General features: G+C 42.9%; 1 protein-coding gene across 5 annotated transcripts; it reads right to left on the bottom strand.

Moving 5' to 3' along the window:
• Positions 1–678: 678 nt before the first annotated feature.
• Positions 679–20764, bottom strand: chd4b (chromodomain helicase DNA binding protein 4b). 5 transcript variants are annotated; one of them, XM_041044143.1, is made up of 40 exons: positions 20520–20764; positions 19997–20206; positions 19426–19550; positions 17542–17796; positions 17314–17429; positions 17091–17190; positions 16756–16960; positions 16477–16598; positions 16201–16324; positions 15867–16039; positions 15007–15252; positions 14502–14705; positions 14121–14332; positions 13618–13749; positions 13424–13523; positions 13014–13205; positions 12423–12623; positions 12015–12152; positions 11680–11801; positions 11404–11577; positions 11042–11183; positions 10666–10915; positions 10427–10551; positions 10242–10334; positions 9979–10120; positions 9418–9587; positions 9055–9244; positions 8277–8363; positions 7312–7403; positions 6941–7074; positions 6541–6685; positions 6293–6449; positions 5377–5462; positions 5019–5277; positions 4882–4938; positions 4510–4680; positions 4293–4401; positions 3844–3976; positions 3541–3736; positions 679–1944 (listed from the first exon to the last, which is right to left on the bottom strand). In XM_041044143.1, the coding sequence occupies exons 2-40, from the start codon at positions 20058–20060 to the stop codon at positions 1742–1744; spliced, it is 5946 nt and encodes a 1981-aa protein (XP_040900077.1). In that variant the 5' UTR covers positions 20061–20206; positions 20520–20764; the 3' UTR covers positions 679–1741. The 5 variants fall into 5 exon arrangements, with proteins under 5 accessions (XP_040900077.1, XP_040900080.1, XP_040900079.1 ...); XM_041044146.1 differs by having other exon boundaries at positions 9067–9244; XM_041044145.1 differs by having other exon boundaries at positions 9055–9241.
• Between the last annotated feature and the right edge of the window lie 3390 nt (positions 20765–24154).

Here is a 24154-nt window from a genome sequence, read left to right as displayed (position 1 = left end):
GAAGCTTCCTAAACTGGGATCAGCGCTCATAAAATTATTTCTTACATGAACAAGGGTGCAAAGAAAAAAATGAGTAAATAAGTGGAAATATAACAAATGTAGGGAGTATAAGAACTACAGTGTGTGAATCACATGCTGTGGCCTTCATACTCACCAAGATCTCAATCCAGCGGAACACCTATGGGAAAAAAAATCTATGCCAAGGAGCACTGAAGCTGATCTGGCAGTTAATTGCTAATCTGCAATACCTTACTAAAACTCTAAGTTGGGGGTTTTTTTTCTTTAATTTTTACCAATTTTTAACATTGTCTAATGAACAAGTCTCCAGAGTCTCAGTGAACTTGGACTTTGGCACTGCGATACTTCAAACTAAATCCTAACATCAGCATAGCAAGATCACAGTGACAATGTCCACATGCTGATGTTTAGGAGGTGTAATGTTAGCATGCTAGCACTTGGTAATTAGACCCACACACAGTGTACAGCTGAGAACGTCATTGGTCTTGCGGTTATTTGGACATTAAGCAAAGAATTACACAAATTAAAAGTTTGACTTGATAATGGCGATAGATGAAAAGTGGGAGAATCACCGAAGTAATTACAAAATAGATACTCCGTTTAAATACAATGGAAAAACCTAAAAAAAACTGTCAACTTTTTGACTTTATTGTAGTCCATAAAAACAAACAGCAATGATAAAAACAACAATGTGGTAACCATAATAATAATAATATTCAATAATGTAAAACAACATAACAATAGACAGTGAGAAATTAAATTAACTTAAGATTGCCATCAACACAATCCCATGTACCTAAAAGATGAGGAGGCTATTGCATGTCCACATTTTGAAGCAAACACAAATTTCCAGGGATCAAATCTGTGGTGCAGTTAGGAATGTAGGAATGTCGAGGTGCTGGTTGGGGTGTGAGCACAGAGAGCTGATCCCATATCGGGTTCACCTGGTTTTGCAGGTGGAGGTCTGGGATGGAGGGTAAGGAAGCCGGAAGAGGTAACAGGTCTGACTGACTGATAGAAAAGTGACAGTAACAGTCTCTCAGTGTGGGGGCATTTTGCAGTAGAGACGCACATCAATATGCCCTGTTAATAGATACATACACCCTGGAAACACACGCACACGCACACACCCACACACCCTCTCCACACACATACAGGTGAGGACATTAGAGCTGAAAAAAAAAAAAACAGTTCAAATTTCACAACTTCCTAAAGGTGAAAATGAGCACAATAAAATCCCTTGATTTCTTTAATAATCCAAAAATTACTACAAAGCACCAGTATACTCCAAACATGCTGCTTTTTCTCCTGTCTATCCTCGACAGCTTCATAATACACATAGTTACATACACATATTTGACCCTGCTGTAACGGCAGAACAGGACAGGTCAGTGGAGCTGCCCGCAGTACAGTCACAACGACAGTGCTCAGGTTAGAGGAGTTAAATCTGAATCCCAGTGGAGGAAAAGGAAGTGTTTCTAGTCTGCCACAGAAAGAGAGCTGATTCTTTCATTCACTCCCATCCTACATCTACAGTTTCAGCCTTCTTCAAATCAAAGTCCAGCAGCACAGCTGATGTTCTTCTGAGTCCGGAGATGGGTTGTGGGTGCAGAGCGAGGAGGACTAACCTGACCGGTGTGGTTGAGGGGGACGTCTGCTACATGGCGGTGAGGTGAGGGTGACTGGCCTCAGTAAGTGAGCGTGAAATGTGCGAGGTGGTTGGTCAGCGCGGTACCTGCATCTGCTGTGAGGTCTGTGACTGGTTCTGAGCGGTGACGTCAGGCCCCCGGCTGGCCAGTCGGCTGAGGATGTTCCTCTCGGACATTTGCAGCCGCACCGCGACTGGGGGTATCCTAGCGATGGTTGCCGGGAGACGCGTGACGTCAGCCTTCATGTCACTCAGCAGTTCCTCAAGCTGTTTGAGAACTGGAAATACAACATAGAAATAATTCAAATGAAGGACTGCTTTTTATTTTAGTGAAATTCAGGGGTTTGAAACTGACATATTTTTTTTAAAGATGCAGTCGTCCAGATTTTACCTTGCAAAATTCACTTGCGTGGCAAAAATAAGAGGGGACAAGAAATAGTGTAGGTAGAGTTGGAAGCACAACCTGCAGGAGCTACATTGGCTAGCAGGCTAACAACAGAAGTCCACAAAACTGCAAATTATACAGTGTTTTCTCAAACATTTTACTATCATTAGCCTCCATCACCGCACCTTTCCTTGTCTGTTGTTTGTATTAATTTGCCATGCAGTCATAAAACAAAAGTATGAACACTCAATCAATATCAACAATCACCACAAGTGTTCTAATTTGATCAATTTACAACAACACAACTTTTTCTCTGCCACCCATTCAGAGGAAGATGGATATTTTTCCTTTATTAAATCCTGTTGTGAACAAGGCACATGTTGTTAAGTTGGTGGTGGTTGTTACGAACCACCCAGTTTCATCACCAGAGAATATTGTGACAACAAAGACACACCCTGCCGTTGATCAACAACTAAACTAGAGCTTTAGAGAGGATTATCTGATTACTCAATTAGTCACTCGACAGAGAAGTATTTTTCATGCAAAAATGACAAACACTTGCTGGTTTTCACCTTTGGGATTGTTGCTTGAATAAAATTAGACATTTCAGGATGTAGAACATTAGATTAATTGAGAATGAAAATAATCGATAGTAGAAACTCTAGAGCTGTGGAGGCAGGTTTCACTCTAACCCCACAGATGGATCACTGGGTGGTACGAGTGTTGTTTTCCACAAGAGGTAATGAAAAGCTGTCCTTGTTCAAACATGGAAGCTGCCCTATATTTAACCACAGTGTTGCACCTGATGTGGTTACTGGTTACGTTAGCAGCTATAACTGGAACCAAGACATTAAAATATTTGTTTACACAACAGCTCTTTTTTCCATACTACTGATACTATCATGATGGCAGTCAATGCTTCTCTTTCTCACACTCAAACTCAAGCTCCTCTTATTCAGAAGTTTCCTACAGGAACGAAACCTGCCGCCATAAACACAACATATTGTCATGATTCAAGCTAAAGAAATATTATTGTGAGATAACGCTGCAGAATATTTAAAACAAAGCTCCTGTCATGATCTGAACCCCGGGTGACCGATTTCCAGGCACTGCAATACCACAGAAGCACTTTAGACTGGCTTTATGGCTAAAAGGGCTGCTCCAACACCTGGTACAGTTCTGTGGTCAACACAATGGAAGATACTATCCTGTCATTAAAAGTGAAATTTGCTGCAGCGGCATAAAAGCCCATAGGACATGCGTTGTGGTTTTTGCATATGTACATTTGGTAACAGCAAATGTTCTGTTTTTTTTTTCATAGCAATGTCCTCGCTAATGATGTACAGCTCCTCCTTGTAGAGAATACACAGTCTGCTAAACGTGAACTTCTGTTACAGCCTCACTTAATTTTGCTTAAATCCAGAATCTTCCACACGTTTTCCAGGTCCATCAGAACCCTCTCTGTTCCTGGTTCTTCCATATGTGTTACCTTTATGCAGCACTGCATTGGCTGGCTTGTTTCCAGACATGGACTCCTTGCTGAGGTGCTGGTGGGACTCCGCGAGACACTCCACCTCACTAAAGCGAGTGTTGAGGGCCATGGAGGGGTGGGCTGGGTCTTCTGTCATGTTCAGGTAGGCCGCCCTGCGCAACTGCTCCTCGATCACCAACGCCTGCTCCAGCAGCTGTACAGGAAACACAGGCAGACAACAAATGCCCAGTGAGACATGACAGACGCAGACATATACAAACAGACACGGGGGAACATGACAACAACGAGAACCCGGCTCACCTTGAACCTACGGGCCAGAAACTTGTTTTTGATCTCCAAGAAGTTTCCTCTGCTCATCTCCCCTTTGAAGGGCTCATTGAGGATGGCAAACCTCACGTCGTTCTGCACATCCTGCCACCGAGCATAGCCGTGTCTGAGAGACGCTGAGGTCAAGTCCGACAACATCATGTCATGAGGGTCATATAATCATCTAGTAAGGGAGAGTTGCTGAATGCACATCCTTGTGTTTGGGGATTTTTTTCGGCTTGGCTTGAATACTTTGCCTGTTGTCTTTTGAAGGGATCAACAGATTATTGTTCTTAACCCAAGCAAACATTTCACTCTCATTACAGAAGAACAATAAAAGAAGAAACAGAGGGCTGAGTATGCAACAGAGTCATGTGACTAACGTGACAGGAAGACAGCAATCGCACATGAGAATTTAACAAGGTCTTTCTTTGAAAGGATACTGTATGATGCCAGCCAGCAGCCAGTAGTCATGGCGACGGTGCCAAATCTCAAAGGTCTTCTTGGTGACGGTGGCCGCTCGCTCTTCATTCTGCCACAGAGAGTGAAGTTCTGGAAAGGAGGGCAGAAAGGTCAGAAGACAGAAATAAAAGTGAAAAAAGAGAAAAGAAAAGACACAAAAGAAACTGTCTGTGCGTGTGCGTGTCTGTGTGTGTCTACCTGTGAATCCTCCATCAGCAATGTTGAACATGAACCTCTGCTTTGTGGCTTTCTTCTTCTCTTCGCTGACGTTAACCACTGGTGCAGCTGTTCCTCCCTCTTTGTTGTTCTCTCCATTCTGCAGTTTGCCAGACTCATCTGTCTTCGTGCCATCTTTCTCCTCTTTTTGCTCTGCGAGAAAACAACAGTTAAACAAACATGACGGCAACAAAGTTTAAAAATGTTGTTTTTTGACATTTAGCCTTATCTTACAAATTCATTCATAGCACACAAGGAACATTTTAAAAGCTTATAATGAAATTCACTTAATTACAAAGTGTGTCTGTGTTGACATGTACTGTATGCTTGTTGACGTGGACTTTATATATGTACCTTTCTTCTCCTCTGTGGGCGAGGTGGTGTCCATCTTTTCATCTTTGCCCTCCTCAGCTGGAATAAGAAAAGCAAAGTTAGAGTCAGAGAAAGGAAACTGGAAGATTTTGTAAAAACAGTATTATGATCTATCTCACCTTTGGACTTGTCCTCCTCTGACTCCATCTTGCCCTCTGAGCCTTCACCCTTAACAGCAGGAGCGTCCTTCTCCCCCATATCAGAAGCCTTGTCCTTCTCATCTTTCTCCTTGCTTTTGTCTTCAGCCTCTTTCTCCTTCCCTTCATCTCCATCTCCCGTCTCCTTGTCTTTCTCCTCCTTCCCTGTAGCAGAGTCTATGTCTCCTTCCTTCTTTTCAAGCACAGGGGATTTTTCAGACTCATCTGGGATTTCAATAATCTACAGGAGAGGTAGTCAGTGTCAAATTAGAAAAATCTGTGAGCCAACTCCAGAATAATGTTAATACTTTAAACAAAATAAGGTAATAGCAGAATTTACCTCTGGATCATCTGCCTTCTTGACCCCTTTCCCATCCTCTCCCTCCTTCTTCATGTCTTCCTTGTCATCTGATTTAGACAAGTCCTCTGTAAAACCAGAGAACACATGCAAAAGACAGATTTTCAAATAGTGCATTGATATTTGTCCTCTATTATGTCTTATACTGACACAAAAAATCCCATTTAATTTTGGAGGATTAATGGTTCAAAAATTAAATTAGTCTCAAGTGGCCAGTAATTAGTTGTCTCATGTTTTCAAGGATGTAGCCACAAGAGGGCGCCAAGGAATAAGCTGACAGTCAGGGTAGATGCCTGTATGGCCTTGAATAAAGCAGACATGCTTTCAATGCAACACAACCAGAAAGGCATGGTTCTCACAACTTCCAGGATTATTTCAGCATTACGATTAGGATTGGGGCTTAAAGTTAGACTTCATATTACATTTTGGTTGGTGTAAAAACTGAGGTTAAGCATGCGGTTCTGAGGTTAAGAATTTGTCACATCATCCCCATAAAGACAGTGTTACAACATAAATGCTTGTGTGCTGGTGTCTCTGCGACAGAAATGTCTCTTGAAGTGTTTAACTACACATCATGAAACTGAAATGAAACTACCTGACCGAAGAAAGAGGAGCGTGTTTGTTTAATTATGTACTCACTCACCTGCATTCTATTTTTTTTTTAACATTTTCACAAATATGGCTTTAATAATTCTGTATTATACAACAGTGTGTGAAACCCTTCAAAGGTTTTCAAACGTAACATTTGAACACTTAGAATGAGGTTTAGCTCAGAGAAGAAACAACTGGTAGAACAGTTTCTACAATATCATGTCACACTATATACAATCCACACACTAAGGGTGAGGGCTGGGATTGATGCCTGATGCCTGGTACATAAACAAACATGTATATGTACCTGGAACAGGAGTGTTGGGCTGTGTGTCTGCAGGGGTCCCAGTAGAGGGAGTCTTGGGGTCTTCACCAGCAGCCAGAGCTGCTGCCCTTTTGTTCTCCTCCAGCTCTGCCATCCAGGGCATTGACCACTGACCATTCACATGCTCAAACTCCTGCACCTGTTATCAATACGTAAATTGGCCATTTTATTGTGCAACAGACTCTGAATGGCATCATTTGCACTCTTTATTTTCTAACTGTGAAACATACCTTTTTCCTTATAAGAGACATCACACCAATGCGAGTCAGCACGTGTTGCCTTGACAGACCCTCGCGTGGAACGCCATCTGCGAAGGTCTCAGCTCCATCAGCCCCCGGCTCACAAAGGTGACGCATGAATAGAGAGACGTAAGCCCTGCAAATATGTGTGAAGGACAAGGCGAAGGGATGTCCCCATAAATAAATTTGTGAACCGGGACCTCGTTTCACAGAAATGCACAAAAAAGAAATAAGATGCAAAAACAAAATGGTGAATATACCACATTCAGGACTGTTAAAGAGCATTCAGAAGCTTCTAATGCAAATATCTCATCCATATCTACAAAAAAATAATTTCTGTGCTATACATATACTTAAAAAACATATAATTTTTTGAAGCATGGAGACTCACTTGAATTCTTTCTCAGATTTCCCTCTGAGGTCCCGCACCAGCCACTGGTTGGTGAAAGCATCCTGAGGAGGCATCCCATAACGCATCACTGCATTCAGGAAAGCCTTCCTCTGCCGAGCATTGAAGCCCAACACCTGACAGGTAATAAAGAGGTCAAGACATAAATTAAATGCTTTGTCTAATAGAAGCAAAGGTAACCTAGCATTTGTTAGCACGATTGTGTTTTCAAGAAGATAATAATAACAGTCAACTTTCGTTGTTTCTTGCTGGTGTTTAATTTGGAGGATGATTCTTATCAGGTTTCTAGTAATGTCTGTACCTGAGAGGATTTAGAGGAGACCAGAGGACTGTGGGCTTGGCAGAAAACTCACCTCAATGTTCCCACCGACCCTGGCCAACAGTGGAGGTAGAGGTTTGTCCCTGTCGTTCCTCAGCCCCTTACGGTTTGGTCTGCGAGCATTAGCTAGGACAAAATTAACACTGTTAGCTTATCTGAAGGTCAGGGTACATTCAAGCCAAGACAGAATCCACTGAGGCAAAGGAATGTTCATTAAAACTGAATTGTTGTTGATGATCACGTGTGCTCTTAACATCCTAAGGTTTTTCTGTGAAGTTGCTCCACTTACAGCTCATCACGCCACACTCTGATCCTGCTGAAGCTGTCTCTCCTCACAATCTCGCTGCACTTCTACATTACGCGTTTCTTCTTTAAGAACATTTGTAACTGAAAGCAGTGCTTTGGTATACTTCACTTAATAAAACTGAACTAACAGGAGCCATAATTATTATTTAATAAAATATAAAATCAGTACTGAACATGTACATCTTATGAATGAAACGAACAATAGGTAATATTTTTTTACACAAACCTTCAAACCAACTTGGCAGTTAATATGAACACAGACAGTCTCTTTGAAGTGCAAGCAGACAGTTCAGCTGGTCGAGAAACTGTTGATTTTAAAATTCTGTCCCTGCTTCTTTGCCTTTTTCCTTCTCTCTTCTTCCTTTTTCTTTCTGTCTTTTCTTGCCTCTCTACGCTCAATGCAGATGATGCAGCAACAAGTGCTGTTTCGTGAGTTGTTGATGTTGTCAATGAGGATATCATAGCTGTCATCTGAATCTGAACAATCTGCAGGGGTGGTTTGAAGGACGTTAGTGAATGACACAACTGGGGCTCGGACAGTTGAGATTTCTTATAATCTAGACTTACGTTAAACAGGAAGGTCTACGTCTCTGTCTCCAGAAAGTAAATGGTTAAACAGTGACGTTTTACCACCAAAGGACACACTTACATACCCTATTTTTAAACAGCATTGATCAAAACACTGAGCCTTACCTTCAGTCCGTTCATCGAAGTCCTCGTCGCCCTCTTCTGAAGCCACAGAGTAATCAGACTGATTATCAGACTGATCCTCCTGCCAATCTGAACAAAGCACAGACAAAAAAATATTACGGAGGGACAAAAAAAACTCCACTGTCTGGAGAGAATCTAGTCGAGATGAGATAAAGGACAGGGGGGGAACCCCTTTTTTTTTACTAATTATTCAAAAATGAACAACAGAAATAGTTTTCTCAATTTAATTCTCACTTTTGGAAAAATAAACTGTACCAATGTTGATACGAACTGGTATGATGTTAAAAAATGTTTAGCAATAAACAAACAATGAGTTTACACTGCACTGACCTTACAACTAAATAAACCAAAACAGGTACAGTTACACCTGTGGTCTGATTCCTTTGTCACTGCCCAATCAAACCAGAGCACAAAAACAAAGACTTGCTAGTGATCGGATACTGTCTTTATCTCAGTCCTGCAAATTCTGATACAACTTCGTAATTCTGGTCATAAGACAGGCCCCAGGGTTTTTTTTTTTTTTTAAAGATGCTTGGCCTGAGAAAGTAGAAAGTACACACTTCAAAATAACTCACAACCAACTGTAACACATCACTACGTCCAGTGCCAGCCAGGGCCAGAAAACGAAATTACAACGTCATGCTACACATTCACTGTATCTCCTACCAACACCAACACAAACACCAACACCACACAAACACCAACAGCACTGCACAGCACGCACACACAAGAAGAGGTTGCATTATATATTGTTCTGTACCCTGTCTTATACCTCGGTCCTCCTGGGAGCCGTCATTGTAGTTGACAGGCTTTCGAGTTCTTTTGCCTTTGCCCAGGTTGCGGGCGAGATCCTCCTGCTGCTGCTCGTAGTGGTGTCGAAGCAGCTTCTCCCAGTAGTCAGGATCAACACTTTCCTCCTGCTTGATCACCTCCCGTTCCACCTCCTCCTCCTCAAACAAAGAAAACAGCCATTTATATGGAGTAGATTAAGGATGCACATTAATTTTGTGGATTTAGCTTCAAAGCTACCGCTGAACAATAATGTCCACTCAATTGTCAAACATCTAAGTTGAAACAATACAATTAGGTTTTATATTCACACACGTTTTAGAATAACTCATACCTCATCGTCTTCATCTTTGACCACATACTGGGCCACCTTAAAGGAGCTGAGGTATTCGTTCATGCTCTGAAGTTCAGTGTCCTCTGTGGCATCCTGGTTCCTGTCTAGCAAGCGGTCAATTGCGTGGTCGTCGTAGTGGATGACACTGCTGTCATCCTCCTTGTTGTCCCCTGAAAGCAGGGCAAGTCAAAAAAAAAGGGGAAGGAAACGGAAACTAAAGTCACCCCCTCTGTCAGATCAGACTGGCATCCCAGTGGTGGAGAAATCTTTCCAGCCTCTCCCCATTTTCAGACAGCTGCCTTTATTTTCAGTTAAAGAGTTCTTCACTCCATAGGTTTGTTATCCTATAACATGCCACACTGCAACAAGATTTTGTTTTATATAACTAAAACCAATTACAATTTACCTTCATCTGATCCAGTAATGGTCTCTTATGTTCCCAAGACAAATGATTCGTAGCCCTCTTTTGTTTTCAATGCAAATTATTCGGCTACTCTTTTCAGGTGCTGTGACTCATTTTACTGTTGTAAATTTTCTCGTAGCGGGTTACAGTCAACTCACCATCTCCGACTTCATCTTTGAACAACTCTTCTGTTCCAAACTTGAGGATATCATCGAGCTCCTGCTTGGACATGGAGCCCGTCTTGGAGCCAAGACCAGGTCGCACCACCAGGTGGGTGAGCATCATCTTCTTCTTTGCCACCTGGTGGAGCAAAGTAGGTGGAATACAAACAAGTGGTGAGAAGGTTCTCACAGAATCCTGACATGGCTGACACAATTTTAAGAGGTATAAATAATTTAATGTAGTGTTAATTTTCACAGACCTGTGTGATCCTCTCCTCCACAGACGCTTTGGTGACAAAGCGATATATCATCACCTTCCTGTTCTGGCCAATACGGTGAGCTCTGCTGAACGCCTACAACACACACGAAAGCAGTATAATCGCCTGTCATCCAAATAAATAAACATAGTGACGTTGATAAGGGGTTGCAGTTCAGGTTTGAATACCTGGATGTCATTGTGGGGGTTCCAGTCAGAGTCGTAAATGATGACAGTGTCGGCAGAGGCGAGATTAATGCCCAAACCACCAGCTCTGGTGGAGAGGAGGAAAGCAAACTGCGGAGCACCAGGAGCTGTTGGAATGAAGAACATAAAAAGAAGGACAGAGAGGAACAAAATTAGAACATTGATGGCATGCCATAGCAGCTGTTTTTAGGCGATACAAACAGCCTATGTACATGTCTCACCGTTAAAACGGTCAATGGCCTCCTGTCTCAAGTTGCCAGTGACGCCTCCATCAATTCTCTCATATTTATAACCTTCATTCTCCAAGAAATCCTCCAGCAGGTCCAGCATTTTGGTCATCTGAGAGAAGACCAGAACTCTGTGGCCTCCCTCCTTCAGTCTCCTCATCATTTTCTGGAGCAGCATCAGTTTTCCTGAAGACTTGGTCAGAGCAGTGCCTTCGTACATGCCATTTGGAAGTTTTGGCGCCTCCTGCAATCACACAGACAAACCAAGCAAAATGACTGTATTAACAAATTTTAGTACAAGACACAACGCCGTGCTACAACACCACATGCACCGTGTTCCTATATAATTGTGCAAAAACATGGATCGTACTGTGGCAGCTGCTGGAAAGAGGTAGGGGTGATTGCAGCACTTTTTGAGGTCCATCACCACATTGAGCAGAGAGACTTGGTTTCCTCCTCCACGTGTGTTCAGGGCCTCAAAGTTACGTGTTAAGATGAACTTGTAGTATTTCCTGGGTTACAGCAAAGAAAAAATTAAAACAAAAAATGAGAAAAGAGGCAACAAAGGTCAGACAAAGGAAAATATATTTTTCACATCAAGAGAATTCAGACTTTATACACCACATTATGCAAAACCTTAAAACTAATAACATTTTAAAATGCTAATGTTCAATCTTCAATCTGTGGATTGGTTTAATTTCTATTACTACTAAATTTCCTCTTATCACATACTTCTGCATAGGGCTCAGCTCCACTCTAACGATGAGCTCAGTCTTAGAGGGCATATGTTTGAAAACATCAGCCTTCAGCCTCCTGAGCATGTGTGGTCCCAGCATGTCATGCAGCTTCTTGATCTGGTCCTCTTTGGCAATGTCTGCAAACTCCTCAAGAAACCCCTCCAGGTTACTGAAGAAAAAAAAAAGAGAAACATAAATACACACAGAGTCAGTGTGGGCGTCTACAGTGTGTCTGCAAGACAAGCCACATGTGCTGTGGCCCCATACTGACTTGAATCTCTCTGGGGTCAGGAAGTTCAGCAAGTGGAAGAGCTCCTCCAGGTTGTTCTGAAGAGGAGTTCCGGTCAGCAGCAGCTTGTGTTGCAGCGGGTAGTTGTTCAATACTCTGAAGAACTAGTAAGAAATAAAGGTACAGGGAAAGCACTGAATTCTGGACACTGACAATAAAAACACAACAAAAAAAACGATACAATAATATATAGTACTTATCATTTTTGTGTGCAAAATAGCCGGTATGCAGGTACACACACAAACTGATTTCTAAAATAAAAACGTGTTCAAAACACAAGAAAACAAAGACTTATGTAAAGCAGTTTTTGATGTTACCTTGGACTGGTTGTTCTTGAGTCTGTGTGCTTCATCCACAACCAGACAGGCCCATTCAATGGAGCCCAGCACAGCCTGGTCAATGGTAATCAATTCATAGGAGGTCAGCAGAACATGGAACTTGACAGGTGAGTCTTTCTGTAAAACACAGAGAAACAGGGACATTAGTTAAGCTGCCAAACAGGGAAAGAAGTAAAAACAATTATTACCAATTACCAGGGCTGTTAATAATTGTTTCCACTGGCAATATAGTGCCATAAACTAAAAGAAGTGGTTTGCAAAATTTTGCCACATTAATATTTTTAATGTAAATTCATACCGATTATTAATAATACACTATACTAATACTAATACATCACATTTGGTATCATCTCTCTTGCTCCTTTTACTCCTTTTTTTTTTTCTTACCTTCATCTTGGATGCCTTTTTTCCACCTCGGATAGCATTTCCTTCAAAGGAGAACTCGTTCTCTCTGATGACAGCCCTGCTGTCTTTATCCCCTACGTAGGTCACCACGTACATGTCGGGGGCCCACATCTCAAACTCTCTCTCCCAGTTAATGATGGTAGACAGGGGAGCACTGACCAGAAAGGGACCTTTGGAGTGACCCTGTACCAATGGAAGACAGGTGGAATCAACATTAACAAGTAAATATGCTATAGATTTATTATTAGACAAACCACAAGATATTTGTCTTGCCCTGCCTTTAGGATAGAGTTCCTTACTTTGAACTCATCCCCTTTATTGGACAGAATTACTATGTGTCACATGTCTGAAACCCACCAACTAACACTGATTGATAGGGGAGGCCAGACTGGACAAAGCAGTGTCAGTAAAAATAAACAGGCAGAAAACTGGTTTTATTTTGTTAACATAAAGGTCTTTTCTTAGATAAAACAAAGTGTAGCTTTAGCCTTACAAATCACAGAAACTCCAGCATTCAAATGACAAAAAAATGCTCACAATCCTTGCAAAACATTTATACAGTACATTAATTACCTCTTTGTACAATGAGTAGAGGAAGACAGCGGTTTGTACAGTCTTGCCTAAACCCATCTCATCAGCCAGGATAGTGTCAGTGGCCTGAGCCCAAGAAAACCTCAGCCAGTTCAACCCCTCTAGCTGGTAAGGATGCAGAGTGCCTCCTGTGCTGTCCAGGTAATCAGGCTGCCGATCAAACTTGATGGTGGGCTGGAAGAAAGAAGCCAGGAAGAATATCAATTCACCAGCTGTCTTGATTTATTCTGCCAAAGAAACACACCTGACAGTGAGCCTTCACTTTATCACCAGTAATCCATTAGTCCACTGCTAAAACTAGATTTGGCAGGATCGGTTTCAGGATGACCAAGGTTGTGTTTTGAAATAAGGAAGTCTGTTTTGTTTCAGTTCAAAGTTTCAAAGATACCTACATCTACGACTGGATTAGCCGGAGGCCGCTCTGCCTTCTTGACTTTGACTGGCTTCTTCAGCTTCTTGCCAGGTCTGCCCTCTTCACCCATCATTAACTCTCTATCAGAGGAAATGAAAGTTCAGGGGGAAAACACATTTTCAACAGCAGTGTCGATAACTTAAAGAGAAGGACACTTTGTCAGTCTTTGCATACCTGTGATTCCAGTAGGTCTGTTTGTAGGTGTCATACTCAGGTATGTCCATGTCCTCACTCTCCCAGGTTGACTGGTCATAAGGCAGATCTCTCCATTTGATCAGGTAATGTACGTTGTTCTTTTTATCAACACTAACATAAAAAAAAAAATACAGGCAAGATTTGGTTATGATAAAACAGTGTGTACTACTGTACAATAAAGATGATAACAAGTAGTTTCTGTATTTTGTCTGTAAAACAATTAATTGTCAACTTATATGTAATAGACACTCATACACTTTTTTTCTACTTATCAATTTCAGTTCCTTATTTTATGTGTTATTAGGACAAAACATAGAATCTTTATTCCACTAACCATAAAAATGCACCTCAAGACCACAGTAATCATCTGTTAAAACAGCAATTTTAAGACCAAAATACTAACTGCTCTGATGATTCAAAACTGAAATGTAATTCTTTTCTGATGTAATCTGCATATTTCTTATGAGGTTTATGTGTCCTACCTGTGGTTGAGGATGCGGTGGATCATCAGCCACTCCATCTTGACTCCATAACGGTAAAACTCCTCTTCCATGTGGACAAAGAGAGGATCCTTGTTCTTCCTCTTGGTGCTTTTGTCATCATCACCCTCGCCTCCAAAGTCCACCGGCGGCGGTTCATCCATGTCAGTCTTCCTCTGGTAGTTACGGAACATCACCTGGCAGTTCAGCTCCAACTGGAAGAGTGACAGGGGGGTAAAGAAAGGCCCAGCTAAGACAGAACTGAGTGTGTGTCTTATAAATGTGAGGAGAGAGGACAGAAAAATGTCCCACACTTGCACAAAGACAGCCTAACAAAGCACATTCTCAACTACAGGTGGACACAGTTTCAGAGAGAGTGTGTACCTGTAGTTCCTGCACCCAAGAGCAGTGCCAGTAAGACATATTGCACCATTTGACAAAGAACTCCCTCTCTCTGCGTCCCGCAAGTGGTGGGGGATCAGGAGCATCAGCAGGCAGGTCAGCAGGCCGGGGGACAGGTGTGGGGGCTGGTGGCTCCCCCCAACGCCATGTCAAAACCTTCTGGACTTTTCCCTTCATTGGTGGACACTATTAGGAAATGCGAGAAATAATTTAGGACAGGATATGTATCAGTGAATAGAAGCAATTTACCGCTGATAAGAAATTCTGTTCTTAAAAATAATATGAATGATGAATTTTTAGGACATGAGAAATCAGCAAAATAAAAACTGTTTTACTACCATGGTTTGTCTAAAATACTATAGGTAAACTTATCCACAGCTCTTTATCTCCAGCACAAACATTCACAAGATGGAATCTGCAATTGGTGTGCACACCCACACGAACACATGCACGCACAGACTCACATGCACCAGTACACAGCGCTCACCTTGCAGCGGGGGCAGATCCATTCTCCATTGGGGATTTCAGGGAGAGGAGGGTTGAGGCAGTGGATGTGGTAAGAGGAGGGGCAGGTGTCACAGCAAAGCAGCTCCCCTCCATCCTTGCACACCCGGCAGAACTCAATGTGGTGGTCATCTTCCTCCTCCACCCCTTCATCCCTCCTGTCTTCCTCGTCCTCCCCTTCGGCCTCAGAAAGATCATCCCTGGCCTCCCACTGGATCCCCTCCTTCTCCTGGTGGCAGAATTACAGACAGAGGGAAGTGGTGTGTGTGTGTATGTGTGTGTGAGAGTGTGTGTGTGTGTGTGTTGGGTGCGGGGGGGTGGAGGGGCAGACAGGCAGGGAAGGTATGCGGAACGGAGTGAAAGGAAAAAGGGGAGGGGTATGGGGGGAGATTCGAGAGCGCCAGGAGCGGGGTGTGTGCACATTGTGTGCGCGTGCATGTTTGCGTGTGGAGCCATAGCACAGGGAGGGAGGGAGTGGGAGGGGAGGAACAAGGAGAGGAAATGGGGGATGGGGGGCGGATAAGGCGTGTGGTGGGGAATAGGAGAGGATAGACGGGAACATGTGCAAAAGGGTTGAGGGGGGGGGGGGGGGGCAGCAGAGGACAAAGAGAAATGGAGAACACAAAAATTGGTCAAAATCCTGGTCAGCAAAATCCATTTCCCAACAATCAACTCTCATATCAGTGCAACTTTCCAGGAATAGACTTTCACACAACAGTATTTTAATGACAGGTGTAATTTTTGCCCTGCTGTTTCAAAGTCCGGGAATCAGGCCCAGTCTTCTCTAACATACGACCTAATGGCCTTCTCCGCAGCACCGAGGGCTGAGATTACAGTACTCACACAATGTGGGCAGCTCCACTTGCCCTCAGGTGCCTTCTCCATGTCAGGATCCAGACAGACCATGTGATATGCTCTGGGGCAGGTGTCACACAAAATGATCTCCCCTCCCTGTTGGCACACTTCACAGTAGTCCTGGTGGTCTGTCTCATAGCCATCACCGTCTTCTGTCTCCACTAAGAGAGGATGTTTACAGAAAAGTAGCAGAAAAAAGGAGATGCAGGGAATTAGAAACAAGAGCACTAATTGCCTTCATACTGACCTTGACTTTGATCTTATTTGACAAGGCAAAACCTCCAGAACAGACAATTTGTTTTAGTTTTATTTCCATGCCAACCTTTTTTCTTTTTCTTTGCGCTCTTGGGCTTCTTCTTAGGACGGCTGCTGCGATTGGAGCCATCTGACACTGAGAAACTCCCATCGTCAAAGTCACTGTCAACATCTGGTTCATCTTCATCACTCTGTTTGAGTGGCAGAGAGAGAGAGAGGGCTCATCACGAATGAGAGAAATACCTGGTTACATAATAATACAATAATCATTATTCTAATTCTGGTGATTAAATAAGTGGAGTCCTAGAAACATAAGAAATCAGTGACAGAAACGGGATCTTACAGAGGAGCGCTTCCTCTTGCTGTTGAGGCCCCCTAGTTTGATCTTGAGTGGAGCCACTTTTTTGGGTTTGGGTTTCGGTGGAGGCTTAGGCGTAGGCTTCGACTTCTTGCGAGCATTGGGACCTGAGAAAGTACAGAGTTTAAAGTTTATTAAAGAAAATTTAATTAATTTAAGTCATAAGTCCAGATAATTATTATCCATCCAAGTCCATGAATAACAATCCATATTTTAATTCACGCATAATTATAATAAATATGTTGTTAATTTATCCTGTTCTACCTTTGCCCTCTTTGGTCTTGGCCTTGCGGAGCGGAGGTGCTGGGGGTGCAGCAGGTGTTGGGGCAGCAGCAGGAGTAGGAGCAGGTGTGGGTGAAGTGGCAGCCCCAGTCTCTGCCCCTCCGTCTGTCCCTGCCACCACCACCATGTTCTCCACAGCTGCAGCCACGTTGGCAGCTGCCAGAGCTGCATTGGCAGTGGCGCAACCCTACAGGGGGGAACACAGCACAGTATCAGAAACTCTGCTCTCTACTGTCAAACAGACAGGACAACAACATAAGAATGACAAATCTCATTCATTACAGTCAAACTTGCAAACTTCCTCAGAACTGCAATACCTTTAGTGGGTTGTTTGTGCTGAATTCTCTCCACTTCGCCATCATCAAAGTCATCATCTTGGAAACAGCAATTTTGGGGTTCTTAGCTGCAATTAACGGCCTAAAAGCATTCATTTTATCAGAAACATGGTTATTACTTGTTTTCATACATGCTTAGCTGCTTAATGACAAGGTACGGGAAAACAATAATATCTAAGGTTCATATAAAAAGGGGTTATCTTACCTGACAAACTGGCTGAAGGCCTTGTAGTTGGTGAGGGAACTGTAGTCTTCCTGAGTAAAGACGTGATCAATGTCTTTCATGCCCCAGGCCTCCAGCAGCTGGGAGGAGCTTTTAGGCTGTGGCATGAGGAGAAAGGTTAAAAAGAACAACCGGGGGAGGTTAGTTTGCCATGTTAACCCTGAAGGAAGCAGCTATCAACTCTACAGCTGTGTCTGAATGAACCTTTACCTGGCAATCATCGTCATCATCGTCATCATCTTCTGGTTCTGGATCTTTGCGTTTGCTCTTTGAACTGGACGAGCCTCCTTTCTCTGCTGCCGCACCTCCTTTCTTCTTGTCTTTGGCAGAGCTGAAGCGTTTCTTCTTTTTCCTCCCAGGGGCATAATCACTTCCTTCACTCTCCGACCGTACACCTCCCTCAACTGCATCTCTCTCTGCTGTTTCTACTCCAATCAAGTGCTCTGGGGAGCTGACTGGCAACTCCTACATGACAAAGAATTACAAAGAATGCTAATTACCTGAAGGCAGTGGGGCTTTTTATGTGTCATATAAACTATAAATCACACATTAAAATGACATCCTTTTCATTTTATTCCTTGTAAAGATTACGCTACTCGGCTGGGTTAAGGTCTGCATGAAAAGTCACACAGCTCTGCCCTGTCATCCATGAAGCAGAACTGGTCAGTGCATGATTCATCATTAATTTCAGACAAAGTTAACCACTGATAACTAAATCTATTAGTCAATTACTTGATAACCATTTTAATAATGAATTCATCTTTTTAATCATTTTTCAAGCAAAAACACTAAACATTTTCTACCTCAAGCTTCTCAAATGTGAGGATTTACTGCTTTTCATTGTTTTTACATTGTTGTTTAAATTGAATATCTTTAGGCTTTTCATTATTGGTCAGTCAAAACAAGCAATATGAATGTGTCACCAGAGGTTCTGAGAAATTATAATGGGCATCGTTTAAGATCTACAGACATTTTACAGGCAAAACAATTTACCAATCAATTGGCAAAAGAATCTACAGATGATGATGTAAAGTCAATGTCAATGTTAATTTTACTTTACCATCACATTTTATATTTATGACATTCTCTGTGCACACCAATTACAATTCATGCATCTTTTTCACAGCAGTTCAGTCTCACTGTCTGCTGTGAATAAATCTTAATAATGATAATTATAATAATGGGACTAGTGTATTAGCTCATTATGTGGCTGCAAAAATATCAATCACTCTGGGATGTTTTGTGCTTGTCCAGTAGATCTATGGGACCCTGAAATAAGCCCAAGGGCTCACAGGGGTCCTTGTAATGGTTTTAGTGTGCACTATTAGGCAGGAAATAAATCAATATCTGCAACATTTCGCTTGCCCAGCTGTTGCTGTCACCCCGTGTGGGGGGGTTGGCAGTTGCAGAAATCTGTACAAAGTCAAATCCAACAATCTGAGTCACAGCCTCGAAGGACAGGTTTGCATTTTTTAAGTCTATTTTAAAACAATATGGACACAGAAATAGTTTTTGGTCAATCATTCATCCTGTCCAGAAGAGACTTCTTCTTAAAGATTTTTCAGAGTAAGCAAAGGGGGATAAAATATACAGTCCATGTTCTTTACAAAAATGCATTCAAGAGCAAAGCAAAGGCTAATCTCCCAAAGTTACAGTCTTTTAAGTACCAAATTTCAGATTTGTGTCATCCCTCCAGCACCCACTCAGTAAGGACACAGTCTGCGGAAGCACAAATTCAAAATTTCACAGTGAAAAAGATGAAATTTTGGCAGACACTTGATATTTCTAACATGGACTGCTGAAGCTTATTATTAGTTTCAACAGAACCTCACAGTGCATTTTTACATATAATAAAGATTGTGGATTTCGTTTCCCGTCACTTACTTTACTTACTCCCAACTGCTTTGGGAAGAGATCTCTATGTGGCCAGGGGAATGTTTACAGTAACCAAAAAACATTTCTGTGTACATTCTGGCATGTCAGTATTGGTTTAAGATAGACTTTTAAAAAATGTCAACCTATCCTTTTAGCAGTTTATTTTGCTGTGCTGAACATGAAAAGTTAGGCAGTTCTTGCAGAGGCCAGCAAACTAACCTCTCTGATGGGTCTCTGCCTCTTACTACTCCTGCTCTCTCGGTTGCTCTTCTTGGCTTTCTTCTTCTTTTTAGACTTGGGTACCTCGTCTACGTCAGACACAGCATCCTCCGGCTCGTCCTCATCTGCCGGTGACATGCTTTCATAAGTACGAGAAGACACAGTGTACATACACACGGACAGGAACACTGCTGCAGGCCAGAAAAGAGGGGACCGCGCACTGGCACGGCTTGGCAGATGTTAGTGCACGCCCACACACATACATACACGCACACAGACACACACACACCGTGAATGCCACAACAGCACAGGTCAAAACTTGTCTTTGAAACTTTGACAGTTCACGCCCGCACTCAAGCAAACACACGCGAGGTCTGAGGAATACGAGGGGTTAAAAAATAACTACAAAGACTTGCTCGCCAAGTTAGCTAACTAATCTATCATGGCGAGTGACGGACGGCCCGAGCCGACTACTCCTGGCTAGCTTTAGCTAACGTTAGCTTCTCGGTGAAGGCGAGCTCAAGTCACGGGGAGATGGACCTCCTTCTGAGGAGGAAAAAAGCGAGCTTACCGTGGAGAAGTGAGTGCTCGTCCACGGCTCCAAAGTCTTCCCTCTCATCCTCGCTGCCCGACATTTTTCCAGCGATTTAATTTAATTTCTTGCTGGTCGAATTAATCCCTCCTAAACCTTGCTCCTCGGTCGGCGAGGGAGGAGGGAAAATGACGTGGGACTGTTGGAGAACGGACCGGGGGTGTCCAGGAAGGGAGGGGGTGGTGGGTGCTGAAAAAAATATATAAATAATAATAATAAATGGCACTGGTTGGTCGCTAATCCTTACTCATTTCTTATTATTTACATAGCATCTAATTGTCCACCTGCGTACTCAAACAAGTTGGATAACTAGATTCTCTGTGCATTGACAGTACATGTTGTTGATTTGCAGGTATTTCTCTACACAGGAGTAAATGAAGCAAAGTATGGCATCTAGCATTATTTCCAAGTGTGAGCGGCAAATCCGCACTGTCGAGTTAAAACAATATATCTGAGAAAAGTTTAAGGATTGAAACCCTACCTTCACACATTGGAAACTTACTGTAGTGTGTGTTTGTGTGTGTATGTGTGTAGTCCCGGGTCGAGGTGAGCTCTCTCCTTCTCGGTGCAAGAATTAACACAAGTCACGCTGTTTGTGCGGCAGTAGTTGTCATTTAGTGTTCATTCATTAAGCCCCGGCTGAACCAATGATCAGCGAAATTAAAAAAATGAGCCGTCAATGACCCAAAACACGTTGCTCCGTCCCCCTTTTCTCTCCCCCAACCTCACAGGCAGAGCTTAGCTAACATCCTCACAAACACACAAAGGGGGCAGACATCCCATAATAATCCACCCCCCCACACACACACACTCACACAGGACTCTGCATAGTTACCTCGCAACGGACAGACCATAATACTCAGCCTGCCCCCACCCCCTCCACCAAGCACGCGCGCTCGCACACGTTCGCACGCACACTGCCACTACTAGACATGCATGCACCAGGCTCATTGCATGCACACTCCTTCCCCTTTCCACTAGTAGTCCCAGCCCCCTTAGCAACCCCGTTGTCATGGTGACACCCCCCTCCCTGCTCTCCTCGACAGACCATAATACTCCAGCAGTAGCAGCATACATCCCATAATATACAACTCCTAAAAAGACAAGAAAGAAAAAATACCAGTCACATGGTCTCCAGGGGAGCTCAAGTCCACTGGTGACAGACCATAATATTCTCTGAGCATCCACCTGGGAGTGAGCATGACTACTCCAAGAAGTCAAAGAGCCTTCACTCTTGTTCCTGTGTGATCCACACACAGGTAGACGACACGCCGGCAGGGCTGTGCGCAGGTCAAACAGGCCTGCTGAGCTTGGTGGTGGAACAAGACTGGATGTGTATCAAATACTTTGATGCTGCTGTAACCCTGTTCGACACCCCTGATGTAGGCTGAGGCCTCGTCATGGTGCCGTTAGAGCAGCTAGACTGCGCCACATGCATCCTGTAAACCAAGAAGACTGTCATCACATCGTCCCTGATCAAGTCCATCAAGTGCAGCACAGGCCAACAGGTGTTCAAGTGCACAAGAGTGATAGCAGGTGTACATAATACCACTGTCTTGGTCTGATGTTGTGGGATGCAAGTCATAAGTCAGAACATTGACTTGTGAAAACATAAAAGATGTTGCCTTCAAATTGTGTCTGTTATGTGGTAAATAAGACTTGAGCTGCTGCACAGTGGAGACCCATCAAAACCAGTAAATATGAGTGTGAATGGTTTTAGAATTGCCAAATGGGATATCCAAGGATCTGAGTGCATAGAAACCATATCGACAACAAATGGCCCTTATATTGTACAAAAGAATTAATTTAAACATCCATTACATGCCTGCTGCAGCTGGACACTGTGTCTGCTTGGCCCTGGTGCTGCAGCACATCGTGGCTTTATTCTGCTTACTTTCTAAAGTCTTTTTTTAAAAAATAAATAAAAGCAGCTGCCTGACAATGCATATGGCCCAGTCTTACCTCTGTTTCAAAGTAAAAGCACTTGAATGTGCAACAAGCCCAAATAAGAACATAAAAGGAGCACTTGAATGTCACATGAGAGTCTAACGATTCTGAATAGACACTTATTGACACACTGTGAGAGAGACAGTCATTTGTCCTCTCTGAACTGCACTTCTTTATCACACTGAATCAGATTTATACAGATTTTTACAGATATGTCCAGAAAGGATGCTTGTGACCCTGCTCAGTAAGAAGGCTGAGGCCTCCAAGTCTTTCAAGTGCAACATATGCCAACAGGTGTACAAGTGCACCAAGAGCGGTGGCAGCGTACATCATACCAGTATCTTGTTGCGATGCTGTGGGATGCAGGGTTGCAAGGGAGCAAGTTTCTCCGAAGTGCTAAAATTAATTCAGAAAAACACACAAATTGCTGGCTTCAAGTTCTGTTTGCAGCACAGTAAACACGACTTGAGCTGCTGCATATGAGAAACCCATTGAAGTAACAAAAATGACCGTGATAAAATGGCTGGTTCATGGCTGTACTAGATATTAACTAAAATGTCCATTACATACCTGCTGCAACTGCACATTGTGGCTTTGTACTGCTTGATTACTAAAACTCTTTTTAGAAAAATTAATAAATAACCAATAAATAACCACCAACTGTTGGTTTCAGCTCAGGAGGGTCCGTTTTGTTCTAGGTGGATTTTTAAGGTAAAAGCACTTGAATGTGCAACAAGTCCTATCTGAAATATCTGAACTCAAATAAGATCGTAGAAGGAGCATTTTTTTGAAGGCCACAGTCTGACCATGCTTTAAAACAGACATACACTGTGAGAGACACTCACACATTTCATAACCAAATCCGATTCTTCACACTGAATCTGATTTAGTTATGTGCAACAATAATAAAATAATATGTTACTGTTTCATACCCACACACATACAGAATTTTTTTTCCTCTCTTCTCCTCAGTAGCTTTCTCGTCAAATTATTTATTTAACTTATTCCACACTGTATGACAGTATCATATCCAGTATATTTCATAACATCTTGTTCCAGCTTAAATTGTCTTTCCTGGCATTATCATTTTATCAGTTGATGCCATGTGCTTCTTTGCATGTCAAAAAATCCAGCATTACATATTTGTGATGCAAACAAACTTTGGGTTCTCTACTAGAATTTAAAATAAAGTTCAGATTGTTTGAACAATGTTTGGCTGCACATCATGAGTTTGTTTTGCCGGACTGGCCCACAGGAGGGCTGCTGCTTGTTAAGGCATAATTGAGACTTACAATCATGGATTATTATTCATATTACATGATAAAATGGTGACCAGTAGGAATGGTATCACTACTTTCTTCAGTGTTAAACAGGTCTATAATCGTTGGCTTCTTATGTAGACAAAACCTTTTGATCTGTATGTCGTGCTTTATCTCCCTGAAGGCCAGAGGTGCATTTATGGACGATGAAAACTGAAAACAGAATTTCACACATAACCTGCATTAATTTTGGTCTTTTCTTGTCTATAGAAACAAGGATTCCTGTAACATCAGAGTTTGTATTTTCTGTTCAAATAGGACAGGGACAGTCAAAATGTGAGCACAGAGGCCTTCCACTGCTTCCTCCATTCCAGTGGCCACTCTGCAGTTTTCCCCACTGTACGATACATGCAGATCGCATAGCAACAAAGGCCTATGTCTGGCCGTTGTCTGTTACTATCGCTTGAATGCCCCTTACACATGCATGTATGCGCGTACACGTTAGCTCACGTGCAACACCGTCACCAGCACCTCCTCCTTCTCCTTCTATCCCATATGCACAGCTATCTTTCCACCTCACACACGCTACACACCTCCCACCCCCCTCCACCCCACAACACCACCATCACTCCATAATATTCACGGGTCGTCCATTCCCTCTGCCCCCTCCCCCCATGTGCACACAGCACACCGCCCACTCCGCCACCCCCACTTCCCTGCCTGACAACACCACCGCCCGCCATCCCATAATATTCATGCACACGCTCCGCACACATTCATACACAGTAGTGCATTCAGCTCTTTGTTGGCAGAGATGCCTGAGCAATGTGAGCGTGCTCATGCACAGCAGTCATGTTTCTGCCTGATATGATTATTCCATCTGCCCTCAGTTTGCTGAGGCAGGTAGCCCACAAGTGCAGACAAGTGCCAA

The sequence above is a fragment of the Toxotes jaculatrix genome, chromosome 8, assembly GCF_017976425.1.
Source record: "Toxotes jaculatrix isolate fToxJac2 chromosome 8, fToxJac2.pri, whole genome shotgun sequence".
Lineage (NCBI taxonomy): Eukaryota > Metazoa > Chordata > Actinopteri > Toxotidae > Toxotes > Toxotes jaculatrix.
This window is presented reverse-complemented; position numbering and strand designations above follow the sequence as displayed.